This window comes from Anomaloglossus baeobatrachus, chromosome 1, assembly GCF_048569485.1.
Source record: "Anomaloglossus baeobatrachus isolate aAnoBae1 chromosome 1, aAnoBae1.hap1, whole genome shotgun sequence".
NCBI lineage: Eukaryota > Metazoa > Chordata > Amphibia > Anura > Aromobatidae > Anomaloglossus > Anomaloglossus baeobatrachus.
This window is the reverse complement of record NC_134353.1, coordinates 742,715,444-742,730,841: the sequence shown is the minus strand read 5'-3', so window position 1 is coordinate 742,730,841 and position 15,398 is coordinate 742,715,444. Positions and strand designations below refer to the sequence as shown.

Here is a 15,398-nt window from a genome sequence, read left to right as displayed (position 1 = left end):
TGGTCTCTTCACCCAGACGTGTTTCGAGAGATCTGTCGCCGCTGAGGAACGCCGGACGTCGATCTCATGGCGTCACGGCACAACAACAAAGTCCCGGCATTCATGGTACGGTCTCAAGATCACAGAGCTCTGGCGGCGGACGCATTAGTTCAGGATTGGTCGCAGTTTCGACTGCCTTATGTGTTTCCTCCTCTGGCGATGCTGCCCAGAGTGCTGCGCAAAATCAGGTCCGACTGTCGTCGCGCCATTCTCGTCGCTCCAGATTGGCCGAGGCGGTCGTGGTACCCGGATCTGTGGCATCTCACGGTGGGTCAACCGTGGGCGCTCCCAGACAGCCCAGACTTGCTGTCACAAGGGCCGTTTTTCCATCTGAATTCTGCGGCCCTCAACCTGACTGTGTGGCCATTGAGTCCTGGCTCCTAGCGTCCTCAGGGTTATCTCAAGATGTCATTGCCACCATGAGACAGGCCAGGAAACCAACGTCTGCCAAGATCTATCACAGGTCTTGGAGGATCTTCTTATCCTGGTGCTCTGATAATGGTTTTACTCCCTGGCCTTTTGCCTTACCCACTTTTCTTTCATTCCTTCAATCCGGAATGGACAAGGGTTTGTCTCTCGGCTCTCTCAAGGGACAAGTATCGGCGCTATCCGTATTTTTTCAAAAGCGTCTAGCCAGGCTTCCGCAGGTCCGCATGTTCCTGCAGGGAGTTTGCCACATAGTCCCACCTTACAAGCGTCCGCTGGAACCCTGGGACCTTAACAAGGTGCTAACGGCTCTTCAGAAACCACCTTTCGAGCCGCTGCGGGATGTCTCTTTATCACGTCTTTTGCAGAAGGTGGCATTTCTAGTGGCAGTTACATCGCTCCGTAGAGTGTCGGAGCTGGCAGCGCTGTCATGCAAAGCCCCCTTCCTGGTTTTTCACCAGGATAAGGTGGTTCTGCGTCCTGTTCCGGAATTTCTCCCTAAGGTAGTATCTCCTTTTCATCTCAATCAGGATATCTCCTTACCTTCATTTTGCCCTAATCCAGTTCACCAATGTGAAAAGGATTTGCACTCATTAGATCTGGTGAGAGCGCTCCGGTTCTACGTGTCTCGCACGGCGCCCCTGCGCCGTTCAGATGCGCTCTTTGTCCTTGTCGCTGGCCAGCGTAAAGGTTCGCAGGCTTCCAAGTCAACCTTGGCTCGGTGGATCAAGGAACCGATTCTTGAAGCCTACCGTTCTTCCGGGCTTCCGCTTCCTTTGGGGCTGAAAGCCCATTCTACCAGAGCCGTGGGTGCGTCCTGGGCATTGCGGCACCGGGCTACGGCTCAGCAGGTGTGTCAGGCAGCTACCTGGTCTAGTCTGCACACTTTCACGAAACACTATCAGGTGCATACCTATGCTTCGGCAGATGCCAGTCTAGGTAGGCGAGTCCTTCAGGCGGCGGTTGCCCATCTGTAAGAGGGGGCCGATTCGGCTTTTTTTATTGAGGTATTCTTTTACCCACCCAGGGACTGCTTTTGGACGTCCCAATTGTCTGGGTCTCCCAATGGAGCGACAAAGAAGGGAATTTTGTTTACTTACCGTAAATTCCTTTTCTTCTAGCTCCTATTGGGAGACCCAGCACCCGCCCCTGTGCCCTTCGGGCTGGTTGTTCTTTTGTGTACACATGTTGTTCATGTTGAATTGTTCTTTTGGTTCATGGTCTTCAGTTCTCCGAACATCCTTCGGATTGAATTTACCTTAGACCAATTTATAAGTTTCCTCCTTCCTGCTTTTGCACCAAAACTGAGGAGCCCGTGATCCACGGGAGGGTGTATAGGCAGAGGGGAGGGGTTACACTTTTTAAAGTGTAATACTTTGTGTGGCCTCCGGAGGCAGAAGCTATACACCCAATTGTCTGGGTCTCCCAGTAGCAGCTAGAAGAAAAGGAATTTACGGTAAGTAAACAAAATTCCCTTCTTCTATGTGTAGACTAAAGGCTTCGACCAGAAGTCTTCTTTTGACAATTTTTTGTCTTTCCTAGTGTCGGCAGCATACACCCATGGTTTCCTGCATCCTCCAATGACACAATAGAGAAATACAAGCCTGTAAAAATGAATAACTTAAGTGGATATGAATTGGTTAATAAAATATGCAATTGTTTGCAATACTTCTGTATTGGCCACAATTATACGTTCAGTATTTGATCAGTATTGTGCATCAGTATTTCTAAGCTAAAAGCAGCAGTGGGTGAGAAATGCAAAAGTGGTACTCGTTAGTATAATAGAAACACAGGCACGACTTCAGCATTTTTCCACCCACTCCGGATTTTGACTTAGAAATACTGATATAAAATAATGACCAAATACTGAACTTTGCCATAATGTGTAATCGATCAGACTATCTTGTTATTGTTATCTAATCAATGCCTCTCGGGATTATTTGGATTGCAAAGATGGTGGCTCTCTGGGCCATGATAACCGTTCAGTTCTGGACAGTGTGCTTGACAGTAAGCCGTCCCCTCACGGCTTTGAATACTCTGTCACAATTTACCATGACTTCTGCAGGGTTGAGTGGTCCCAATCACAGCCCCTTTCTACTACTTCTAGAAGGGGATTTAGGTACTCCAGTTGGATTATTGAAAGAAATGAAATGATTAAAGAAGGGTTTTTCCCTATATACTGTAGATGAGAAAAATCTCGCACAGAGAGAGGTGACTTTGCATTTTATGATTTCCTTTTCTTGGAATGCTCTGTCCTTTACCACAGTTAATCGTTTTTGACAATTGTGCAGTGTTATGTGGTACTCTGCCAACACAAACCTGGCATCAAAAGAGCCCCAAAATATTCTTATGAGTCTGATTTGTGTCTACAGGTGAAGGCTGAGAAAGATAGCAAGAATCTGGGAAAGCTGCAGCAGTGCTCTCGTCGTGTGAATGAGATGGCAGCAAATGTGGTGGCATCTACAAGATCGGGCCAAGAGCAGATTGAAGAGAAAGGTAGTCTTTCTAGGACGTTCTTTTATTGGGAATGTTAGAAATATATTCCTAAGCTATCATTAATGACATCACCTTTTTAGATACCATGGACTTCTCTGGAATGTCTCTTATCAAGCTAAAGAAGGAAGAAATGGAAAGCCAGGTAATATGCTATGGGCAGCCTATATGGACATCCTTTATAGGAACTTTAGCTTTCCAAAAAATCCTGAATATTGAGTTCACATGAATAGTGAATTAACTGCTTTTCTTTGTCGCTCCATTGGGAGACCCAGACAATTGGGTGTATAGCTTCTGCCTCTGGAGGCCACACAAAGTATTACACTTTAAAAAGTGTAACCCCTCCCCTCTGCCTATACACCCTCCCGTGGATCACGGGCTCCTCAGTTTTATGCTTTGTGTGGAAGGAGGCACACATCCACTCATGCATTCTCATACTTAGTTATGTCGGTTGGAAGAAAAGAGGACCCCCACGGGGTCCCCGGCATGTTCCCTTCTCACCCCACTATGTCGGCGGTGTTGTTAAGGTTGAGGTACCCATTGCGGGTACAGAGGCTGGAGCCACATGCAGTCTCCTTCACCATCCCTTATGCGGCTCTGGGAGAAGTGGGATCCTGAGCGGTCATCCATTTGCTGGGACCGTGCTCCATCCGCAGCCCCTGGTGGAACCTGCCGGACCGGAGCCTCTTCAACCTCAGGGACCGGGCCCTGCAACTTAAAGGTACTCTGTGTCCCCATAGGGGACTGTGCAGGGAGCGCACCTTCTTCCCGGAAGCCGCGGTAGCTGTGAAATTGAGGAGGCCGGTGGACTTCCGCGCCGACCGTGCCTGCTTGTCGGGCACGGCCTCAAATTTAGTCCCCGGCTTCACCGCGGCCTAGTCGTGAAAATCCCGCCCCCAGGCCTGCCTGTCAGGGGTAAGGGCGGGATTACCGGCATGACGTCGGATGTGAGGGCTGGAGCATCCTGCATGTCTTCCTCCCCCCTCACTGACCACTGTGGGGACCCCAGATTCCCGCTCTTTGCTGGCGCCGCCCTCGGCCCCACTCCTCCCCTGAGAGCTCCGGCGGCCATTTTCTGGATTTCTGCCGGTGGATGCTTCAGTGAACAGCTCTGCAGCTCCGAGGGATCCACGGCAGGGAATCTGGAGGACACACTCCTCTCGTTAGCGGTCGGTAAGCCACACCGGTCTCCCGGTGCTGGTCCACCTAGGGTGCCGGAATAGATACATATATATATATATATATATATATATATATATATCTATTATATATATATATATATATCTGTTCGGTCAGGCTGTATACCCTTTACCAATATACCCTCAGTGGTCACTCTCCTAAGAGACAACAGCATGTCGTCCACAAGGAGCAAAGCCCCTAAGGCACAGGTTTTTTTGCGGCCTGTACCTCTTGTGGGGCTATGTTACCTGCGGGTTCCACCTACCCTCACTGTGAGCAATGCTCGACTCCCGCCTCGCTTGCTCAGCCGGAGCCTCGGGCACTGGTGGGCCCCTCGGCTCATGTAGACCCCCCTGTTCCCCCTGAGCAGGCTGCAGGGACAGAGTCACCGGTGTTGGCCTCTTTTGCTGAGAAACTCAGTCACTTTCTCAATCCAGTGCACGGTCTATGGACAAATGGTCTTCTAAACTCCTTGAGGCATTGCAGTCCAGACCGGACCTTCCACAGGCCCCGGCCCCTGTTAGCTCGTCTCCTCCAGGCCCCTCTCGGTCCGCACCGCAGCGCGCTCCCAGGTTGGCCCCTAGGTCTCAGGCGGAGGACTCCTGCCCGGACCGCAGTCCCAGACCGGCTAAGCGGTCTCGCTGGGACTCTTCCCAGACTTCCTCACGCTGCTCGGGATCCCAGCTTGAGGACTCTCTGGAAGACGAGGCGGACGTGGGAGCTCAGGGCTCTGACCCTGACTTCGCCCTTAACCTTGATACACCTGAGGGGGGCGCCTTAGTAAATGATCTTATCTCGTCCATCAACCAGGTGTTGGATCTCTCTCCCCCGCCTCCTCCTGTAGAGGAGTCGGCGTCTCAGCATGACAAACACCAATTTCGGTTCCCCAAACGTACGCGCAATACGTTTTTTGATCACTCTAACTTCAGGGATGCTGTCCAGAAGCCCAGAGCGGTCCCGGACAAGCGCTTTGCTAAACGTCACACTGACACGCGTTACCCCTTTCCATCTGAAGTCGTTAAGGGTTGGGCTCACTGTCCCAAGGTGGATCCTCCAGTCTCCAGATTGGCTGCTAGGTCCGTGGTGTCTGTTGCAGATGGCTCATCCCTGAAGGATGCCACTGACAGACAGATAGAGCTCTTGGTGAAGTCCATCTATGAGGCCACGGGCGCGTCTTTCGCCCCGGCCTTTGCAGCCGTGTGGGCTCTCCAAGCAATCTCTGCTTGTCTGACTGAGATTAATGCTGTCACACGGAATTCTGCTCCGCATGTTTCGTCTTTGACCTTTCAGGCGTCAGCCTTTTCGTCCTACGCCATGAACGCCGTCCTGGACTCCACTAGCCGTACGGCGGTAGCCTCTGCTAACTCCGTGGCAGTCCGCAGGGCCATGTGGCTGCGCGAATGGAAAGCAGACTCTGCTTCCCAAGAGGTTCTTAACCGGTTTGCCCTTTGCTGGCGACCGTTTGGCGAACGATTGGATGAGATTATTAAGGAATCCAAGGGAAAGGACTCCTCCTTACCCCAGTCCAAACCTAAGGAGACCTCAGCAGAGAAAAATCCAATCGAGGTTTCGGTCCTTTCGTCCCTCCGCCAAGCCCCAATCCTCTTCGTCCAACAGGCCGGAGAAAGGCCAGAGGAACTCCTATGCGTGGCGGTCCAAAGTCACTCCCCCCAAAAGGCCGCAGGAGGCACTGCCTCCAAGACGGCCTCCTCATGACTCTCGGCCTCCCCTAGCCGCATCCTCGGTCGGTGGCAGGCTCTCCCCGCTTTGGCGACGCCTGGTGGCCACATGTTCAAGACCGATGGGTGAGAGACATTCTGTCTCATGGTTACAGGATAGAGTTCAGCTCTCGTCCTGCGGCTCGTTTCTTCAGAACCTCTCCGCCCCCCGCTCAGGCCGACGCACTTTTTCAGGCAGTGGACGCCCTAAAGATAGGAGTTGTGATCCCCGTTCCCCTTCAGGGAACGTGGTCGTGGATTTTACTCCAACTTGTTCATGGTGCCAAAAAAGGACGGGTCATTCCGTCCCGTTCTGGACCTCAAGCTACTCAACAGACATGTGAGAACCAGACGGTTTCGGATGGAATCTCTCCGCTCGGTCATCGCCTCGATGTCACAAGGAGACTTCCTAGCATCGATCGACATCAAGGATGCTTATCTCCATGTACCGATCGCACCCGAACATCAACGTTTCCTGCGTTTCGCCATCGGGGACGAACACCTTCAGTTCGTGGCATTGCTTTCGGCTTGGCGACAGCCCCACGGGTTTTCACCAAAGTCATGGCATCCGTCGTGGCGGTCCTGCACTCTCAAGGCCACTCTGTGATCCCCTACTTGGACGATCTCCTAGTCAGGGCCCCTTCTCGGGTGGCGTGTCAACAAAGTCTAACCGTCGCTCTGGCGACTCTCCAGCAGTTCGGGTGGATCATCAACTTCCCGAAATCCAAGTTGACACCGACCCAATCACTGACTTACCTAGGGATGGAGTTTCATACCCAGCAAGCGTTAGTCAAGCTACCGAGCGACAAACAGCTTTCTCTGCAGGCAGGGGTGCAATAACTTCTTCGGAGTCAGTCACACCCCTTAAGGCGCCTCATGCACTTCCTGGGGAAGATGGTGGCAGCTATAGAGGCAGTCCCGTTCGCGCAATTCCATCTACGGCCACTCCAATGGGACATTCTCCACAAATGGGACAAGAGTGCGGCTTCCCTCGACAAGAATGTCTCTTTCCCTTGCAACCAAAACATCACTTCAGTGGTGGCTCCTACCCACTTCTCTGTCGCGGGGAAAATCCTTCCTACCCCCAACCTGGGCTGTGGTCACCACGGACGCGAGCCTGTCAGGTTGGGGAGCGGTTTTTCTCCACCACAGGGCTCAAGGAACCTGGACTCCGATAGAATCTTTCCTTCAGATCAATATCCTGGAGATAAGGGCAGTATATCTAGCCCTATTGGCTTTCCATCGGTGGCTGGAGGGCAGGCAGATCCGTATCCAGTCGGACAACGCCACTGCCTTCGCCTACATCATCCACCAAGGCGGCACTCGCAGTTGTCAAGCCTTCCAGGAAGTCCGACGGATTCTGCAGTGGGTGGAAGCCACAGGCTCCACCATCTCCGCAGTTCACATCCCGGGCGTAGAAAACTGGGAAGCAGATTTTCTCAGTCGTCAGGGCATGGACGCGGGGGAATGGTCTCTGCACCCAGACGTGTTTCGAGAGATCTGTCTCCTCTGGGGAACGCCGGACGTTGATCTCATGGCGTCACGGCACAACAACAAGGTCCCGGCCTTCATGGCACGGTCTCAGGATCACAGAGCTCTGGCGGCGGACGCATTAGTCCAGGATTGGTCGCAGTTTCGACTGCCTTATGTGTTTCCCCCTCTGGCAATGCTGCCCAGAGTACTACGCAAGATCAGGTCCGACTGCCGTCGCGCCATTCTTGTCGCTCCAGACTGGCCGAGGCGGTCGTGGTATCCGGATCTGTGGCATCTCACGGTGGGTCAACCGTGGGCACTTCCAGACGGCCCAGACTTGCTGTCGTTTTTCCATCTGAATTCTGTGGCCCTCAACCTGACTGTGTGGCCATTGAGTCCTGGCTCCTAGCGTCTTCAGGGTTATCTCAGGATGTCATTGCCACCATGAGACAGGCCAGGAAGCCAACGTCCGCCAAGATCTATTACAGGTCTTGGCAAATCTTCCTATCCTGGTGCGCTAATAACGGTTTTCCTCCATGGCCATTTGCCTTACCCACTTTTCTTTCATTCGTTCAATCTGGAATGGACAAGGGTTTGTCCCTCGGCTCTCTCAAGGGCCAAGTATCGGCGCTCTCCGTGTTTTTTCAAAAGCTTCTAGCCAGGCTTCCGCAGGTCCGCACGTTCCTGCAGGGGGTTTGCCACATGGTCCCACCTTACAAACGTCCGCTGGAACCCTGGGATCTTAACAGGGTTCTGACGGCTCTTCAAAAACCACCTTTCGAGCCGCTGCGGGATGTCTCTCACGTCTTTCGCAGAAGGTGGCCTTCCTAGTGGCAGTCACATCACTTCGGAGAGTGTCTGAGCTCGCAGCGCTGTCATGCAAAGCCCCCTTCCTGGTTTTTCACCAGGATAAGGTGGTTCTGCGTCCTGTTCCGGAATTTCTCCCTAAGGTGGTATCCCCTTTTCATCTCAATCAGGATATTTCCTTGCCTTCCTTTTGCCCTAATCCAATTCACCAGTGTGAAAAGGATTTGCACTCTTTGGATCTAGTGAGAGCACTCCGGTTCTACGTGTCTCGCACGGCGCCCCTGCGCCGTTCAGATGCGCTCTTTGTCCTTGTCGCTGGCCAGCGTAAGGGCTCTCAGGCCTCCATGTCAACCTTGGCTCGGTGGATCAAGGAACCGATTCTCGAGGCCTACCGTTCTTCCGGGCTTCTGCTCCCTTCAGGGCTGAAAGCCCATTCTACCAGAGCCGTGGGTGCGTCCTGGGCATTGCGGCACCGGGCTACGGCTCAGCAGGTGTGTCAGGCAGCAACGTGGTCTAGTCTGCACACTTTCACGAAACACTTCGGCAGACGCCAGTCTAGGTAGGCGAGTCCTTCAGGCGGCGGTTGCCCACCTGTAAGAGGGGGCCGTTTTCGGCTCTTTTTATCGAGGTATTCTTTTACCCACCCAGGGACTGCTCTTGGATGTCCCAATTTTCTGGGTCTCCCAATGGAGCGACAAAGAAAAAGGGAATTTTGTTTACTTACCGTAAATTCCTTTTCTTCTAGCTCCTATTGGGAGACCCAGCACCCGCCCCTGTGCCCTTCGGGCTGGTTGTTCTTTTGTGTACACATGTTGTTCATGTTGAATTGTTCTCTTGGTTCATGGTCTTCAGTTCTCCGAACATCCTTCGCATTGAATTTACCCTAGACCAATTTATAAGTTTTCTCCTTCCTGCTTTTGCACAAAAACTGAGGAGCCCGTGATCCACGGGAGGGTGTATAGGCAGAGGGGAGGGGTTACACTTTTTAAAGTGTAATACTTTGTGTGGCCTCCAGAGGCAGAAGCTATACACCCAATTGTCTGGGTCTCCCAATAGGAGCTAGAAGAAAAGGAATTTACGGTAAGTAAACAAAATTCCCTTTTTTTAAGCGGTTATCCACCCTGTTCTGACAATTCACTTTACAATTATCATATATGCAGTATTACCTGGTAAAACGCTGTTTGCTTCTCACTACCTCCTTCGCTAAGCCTAGCAGTCTGGTTCTCAATGACCAACTCAGTGACATTGGGGGCACAGGGCTAAGTCGGGACCGTGGCTTCCTCGCCTCTCCTGTGCTGTGTAGGCATGGTTCGGATTTCTGCACCATCTGCTCCCTATGCAACTCCAGTGATTAAAGTCAAACCTTTCTCCATAGGTGGAGGGCTATATGGTTCTTTAAAAATCATGACCTCTCCTCGATATTAATAAGTGGGGTGCAACTCTTCTCACATCCTATCAGCCTTAGAGCCTACATCCACTTCATTATTTATCTGGCAAAGCTCCATACTTTTAGTAGCTGATGTTCGTGATATTGCAACTTGGTCCTTGTTTACACAAATGGAATGTAGTTGTCGTAAACTGCATGGTCATTCAGCTTCTATATAAAGTAAAAAATTTAAACCCATTCCTTTTGTACCCCAGAGCAAGTGGCAAGAAAGTTGTAACGAATGTCCTTTTATTGTACATGCAAGGAGAAAAAGATTTGCATAACAATTAAGCCTTATGTGAAGGTGCCAGATCGAATCTTAAGGTCCAGTCACACTAAGCAACTTACCAGCGATCCCAACAACGATAGGGATCGCTGGTAAGTTGCTAGGAGGTTGCTGGTGAGATGTCACACTGCGACGCTCCAGCGATCCCACCAGCAACCTGACCTGGCAGGGATCGCTGGAGCGTCGCTACACGAGTTGCTGGTGAGCTCACCAGCAACCAGTGTCCCAGCCCCCAGCGCCGCGTGGAAGATGCTGCGCTTGGTAACTAAGGTAAATATCGGGTAACCAACCCGATATTTACCTTGGTTACCAGCGCACGGAGCTACACGTGCAGAGAGCAGGGAGCAGCGCACACTGAGCGCTGGCTCCCTGCTCTCCTAGTTACAGCACACATCGGGTTAATTACCCGATGTGTGCTGCAGCTACATGTGCACAGAGCAGCGCACACCGCTTAGCGCTGGCTCCCTGCTCTCCTAGCTACAGCACACATCGGGTTAATTAACCCGATGTGTCCTGCAGCTACATGTGCACAGAGCAGGAGCTGGCACTGACAGTGAGAGCGGTGGAGGCTGGTAACAAAGGTAAATATCGGGTAACCAAGGACAGGGCTTCTTGGTTACCCGATGTTTACTGTGGTTACCAGCCTCCGCAGAAGCCGGCTCCTGCTGCCTGCACATTTAGTTGTTGCTGTCTCGCTGTCACACACAGCGATCTGTGCTTCACAGCGGGACAGCAACAACTAAAAAATGGCCCAGGACATTCAGCAACAACCAACGACCTCACAGCAGGGGCCAGGTTTTTGCTGGATGTCACATACAGCGACATCACTAGCAACATCGCTGCTACGTCACAAAAGTTGTTCGTTAGCAGCGATGTTGCTAGCGATGTTGCTTAGTGTGACGGGGCCTTTAAAGCTTACAAGCTAATGAGGATTTGATGCCCTTAATTATTTTGGAGTCTAAACTAGATGTACACTGTGAATAATTATCATATTTTTGTTATTAAGGTTAAAGTCCTTGAACTTGAGTCTGCGCTGCAGAATGAAAGAATGCGTCTTGGAGAGCTTCGGAAGAAGCATTACGGGATGGCAGGAGTGTACGATGAAGCAGAAGAAACTGTAAGACCACCTCAGAAGCCTGGCATTCTGAAGAAGCCACAGTTGGCACAGAAGCCCAACATTCCACCCAAGACAGAGCACAAGGTATTGAAGAGTGTAATTTCCTCCAGCTCTGAGGCCCTGTATGATAAGTACCTGAAATGTTACACTTATTACTGTGTTGCTTTAAGGAATTTGACATTCACTACATTATTGTAAATTCAATGAGAGGCGTTTGCCAATGTAAACGAGTGTCCACAAAGGATTTAAAGATTGTAAAAGAATGAACTCTAAAGGCCGCTTTACACGCTGCGACATCGCTAGCGATGTTGCTAGTGATCGCACCCGCCCCCCGTCGTTTGTGCGTCACTGGCAAATCGCTGCCCGTGTCGAACAATATCGGAGGTACGCGTCACACGTACATACCTGCCTAACGACGTCGCTGTGGTTTCTAAGGGGGCGGTTCGTGTGGCGTCACAGCGACGTCACACAGCAGGCAACCAATAGAAGCGGAGGGGCGGAGAGCAGCCGCATGAAGGTCATTCCCACCTCGTTGCCTGAGGACGCAGGAACGCAGCTGTTCGTCGTTCCCGGGGTGTCACACTTAGCGATGTGTGCCGCCTCAGGAACGAAGAACAACCTGCGTCCCAGAAGATCGACATTTTGAAAATGAACGACGTGTCAACGATCAACAATGTGGTGAGTAATTTGGATCGATAGCGGTTACTCGTACGTGTCACACGCAACGACAGCGCTAATGAGGCCGGATGTGCGTCACCAATTCCGTGACCCCAGCGACATCTAGTTAGCGATGTTGCGAGTAAAGCGGCCTTTAGGCTATGTTCACACGTGGCATCTTTTTTGCCACTGCATCCTAAGTGCATCTTAAAATGCACCAAAAATGCGTTATTACCACATTTTGCCCAATGCGTTTTTTTAAGTCAAATCTTTTGACTGGAGGGCTCAAAAACATGGTAAAAACGCAAAAAGATTTGCCATTTTGCATCTTGAAAAATGCAGCCAAGATACAGCCAACAAAAGATGCCCAGTGTGGACAGCAAAATCTCATAGACTTTGCGGGAAGAAGGAAATGCATGCATTTTGGTACATCTTTGTGACCTCCGAAACACACCAAAAATGCAGCAAAAGATGCCCTGTGTGAACTTAGCCTAAAAGTATATGCCCTCGCCTATTGACTCATGCGGTCTGTTTTGGCTGCAGCAGTGGTATGCGCTATTGACGTGAAATCACCTCTGCAGCCAAACTACACAGACCAGAGCAGCAGTGGACAAGCCGGAGCCTGACTGGGGAGGGAAAGTACTATCGGAGTATGGTCGCTAAAGCATTATATACTTGGAAAACAATACTTTAAAGTGGGAATGGCCCTTAGATTGATGTCACAGACAGCTCCTTCAGTTGCAACCAAGAAAAGTGTTTTATATGCTAAACCATGTAGAATTGGTGATGGATGAAGACAGTCATGTCTGCTGGCTTTATAGCTTTTATTTTAAGGCTCCTTTATTACGTTGTACAGTTATTGACTCTATGGAAATCGCTTGCAAAACCTAAGGCTGGAAGCGTATGTCTGTGAAACTCGCTCTGTGTAATTTCCATAATGTGTACAGACTACCCGTGGATCTCCTGATCCGAACTTAACAGCTTCATAGGTATTTATTAAGCGGTCACGTTCGGGTCAGGAGACTTGCGGGTGGCCAGTTTTCACATCGGACATATGAGAGAAGCTTAATATCATGAGTCTCCCAATGCTACTTTGATGTTGAGTGACTAAGAAAAGAGGAAATGGGAAGTCTAGATGGGAGGGCATGCCAGAGTTAACAATTCATTATTCGGTGCATGACTGTTAAAGAATCAGGAACGTCTGACAAGTCGCGTGCGCCTCACCACAAATCTTATTCCAATTGGGGTTTGGGGTAAGATTTATAGCGTAGGGCAGAGGTCCCCAACTCCAGTCCTCAAGGCCCACCAACAGTGCAGGTTTTTGGGATTTCCTTAGTATTGCACAGGTGTTCATGTAATTACCTGCCCAGGTGCTGGTTCCAACAGCAGGGCAATGCTAAGGAAATCCTGAAAACATGCACTGTTGGTGGGCCTTGAGGACTGGAGTTGGGGAACCCTGGCGTAGGGTACTCCACAGTGTGTCCTATATGAATGAGCTATGACATCACACCCCATCCTGCCCATATGTTGTAAAAACTGCAAAAAAAAACAGCAAAAAGTACGGCAAATTTCTTGCATAATTGCTTTGATGATTGGTACATAATTGTATTACAATGTTTTGATCCTTTTCACATTTTTTTTTTTCTTTTACACTTGCTTTTATTTTGTAGATTGATAAAGATGATGGTGTCTATCAAGCTCAGTTCATCAACTTCTAGCTCTTGATTCCATGTGAGGATGGTCCAGCATGACGTCTGTGCAGTTACATGTTCTAGGGTGTGCAGGAAATACTGTAACGCTGGCACTTTTGAACCATTACATCTGTGTTCTATACAGATAGTTGCTCTTCTGATACATTTTGGGTGGTAAATTTTAGCCTTTCCCACTCGGCTGCTTATTTATACTATTGTAAGAAATCTACAGTTGGCATCTTTTTATTTAGGTTTATTTTATTGTAATATTTTATTTTATCTTTATAAGAGGGGCACAAGGCTGGGGCACAATTCTTCTTATATACATCTGAAGATGCCTCCTTCTGCAGAGGTAACCCAACCAACAAAACTATAACGTGGCGGTGTAGTAGGAAAAAGAATGTTCTCAAATGTCTCAAACTGTTTGCCAAACTCCAGTCATCACAGCCCCTCTACACATCATGTTTTCAGTATCCCTTAGTGGCATTTTTTGATGCTTTGATAGTATTGCATAGGTGATGCAATTAAGGAAATCCTGTAAACATGATCTTTTGGGGGAGAGTGATGAGGATTGGAGTTTGGGAAACGTTGGTCTAGAATATAAACTTGAAATGTGAATATTGTCTGAATAAAGCTGAATTCACCGATGATAGTGAGTCTCCTGATTGAAGACCACCAGTCATGTAATTGAGGACTCATTCTGACTTCTGTGCACATCGGTCTGATCTCTGAGCGCAATGCACGGACTGACCATGGCTCTCCCAACGAGGGTCACAGCCTCAGAATTATATGACTGTCGTGCTCTTGTTAGAGATGTGTACAGACGTCTGAATGAGCCCTTACGCTTTAGGTTTCCACTATTTCCACATTGCCTAGGTGAGATGGGAATGTCTTCTGCGTTAAATCAATGTTGAAAAAATGTAATAGTAATGTTTTAAATGTTTTTAATTTGGAGTTTGTTTGCCGTAGAATATTCCATATTTTTATTTTTATTGCACCTGAGTTTTTGGAGGAGGGGAAAGCTGAGTAATACAATGCCTACAGCCCTCTAAAATGGCAGCTTTTTAGGTTTAGAAAAGAGATACCTATGCTTCAAGTTGGGTGTTACCGTGCTAATATGATCTGGGCTGAATTAACAATTTAGCAACTGGTGCCATTAAATATTAAATCCATACAGAGGACTAGAGTACCAGTCTGGAGCAGAGGTTTGTGTCCAGCTAAGGGATTGTGTTAAAGGGGCTGTATATAGTCTTCCACTGCTAGAAACACACTGCGGTCACCTTGGATGTGTGTAACTGTGAGGATGGAATATCCACTGATTCTGCACACAGACGGGCTATTGTTTCACCTATCTGATCTCACGTCTTTGTTTCCAATCGGGTATATGGGGCAGGTATGATAACGCAGTGTAATGCTTTTATTTATTTGTTGAGCTATTCCTTTAGGAACCCAGGCGTGTTATGTTTTTGCCATTTTCTTTTCAGCACGGTGACTGAAGATGGTGAACTTGAAGGCTGTTTTTTTGTTTCTTAATTTGGGAAATGTCTTCACTCAATAAAACTTTTTATATGCCATCTTGGTCACAGGGTTGTTCGTCTTAATCCGTAGTCTTTTCATATCCTTGTCCTCCTTTTAGGCTGAATGTGTTTTCAGTTTTGTATCTTTGTAAATGTGAAATAAGCAATAAAACTTTACGTCTATATTATGTGTACAGCTTTTTCATTTCGAGTAGTTCCTTGTGTAACATTTCTTTTTTTTTTTTTTTTGGAGGGGGGGGGGGGGGGTCACCGTAAATTTCCATCACAGGTGAATTGCATTCTTAGTAATGTGTCATTACTGCAAAGCTGGTTTCCACTACTTAAATTCCATTTTACCTTATTGTAAGGCTATGTGCGCATTAGGTGTTTTTCGGGTGTTTTTGGGCTCAAAAATGCATGACTGAGTTTTCATTTTTGCTGTCTGCACACAGCTTTTTTCTTTATCGTTCCTTTGGGAGACCCAGACCTTGACCTTGGGTGTTTAGCTTCTGCCTCCGGAGGACACACAAACTACTACACTTAAGTGTAGCTCCTCCCTCTGAGTTTAT

The 15,398-nt window shown here is 49.2% G+C and overlaps 1 protein-coding gene across 1 annotated transcript in view; it reads left to right on the top strand.

Annotated features, from left to right (window-relative positions):
* The window catches only part of HIP1R (huntingtin interacting protein 1 related), a 291,478-nt gene extending 276,466 nt beyond the window's left edge, over positions 1-15,012 (top strand). Inside the window, exons 29-32 of the mRNA XM_075323022.1 lie at positions 2,838-2,961; positions 3,042-3,103; positions 10,854-11,048; positions 13,292-15,012. Of these exons, the coding sequence (XP_075179137.1) occupies positions 2,838-2,961; positions 3,042-3,103; positions 10,854-11,048; positions 13,292-13,339 (429 nt within the window). The 3' untranslated portion in view covers positions 13,340-15,012. The remainder of the gene's footprint in view (positions 1-2,837; positions 2,962-3,041; positions 3,104-10,853; positions 11,049-13,291) is intronic.
* The last annotated feature ends 386 nt before the right edge of the window (positions 15,013-15,398 follow it).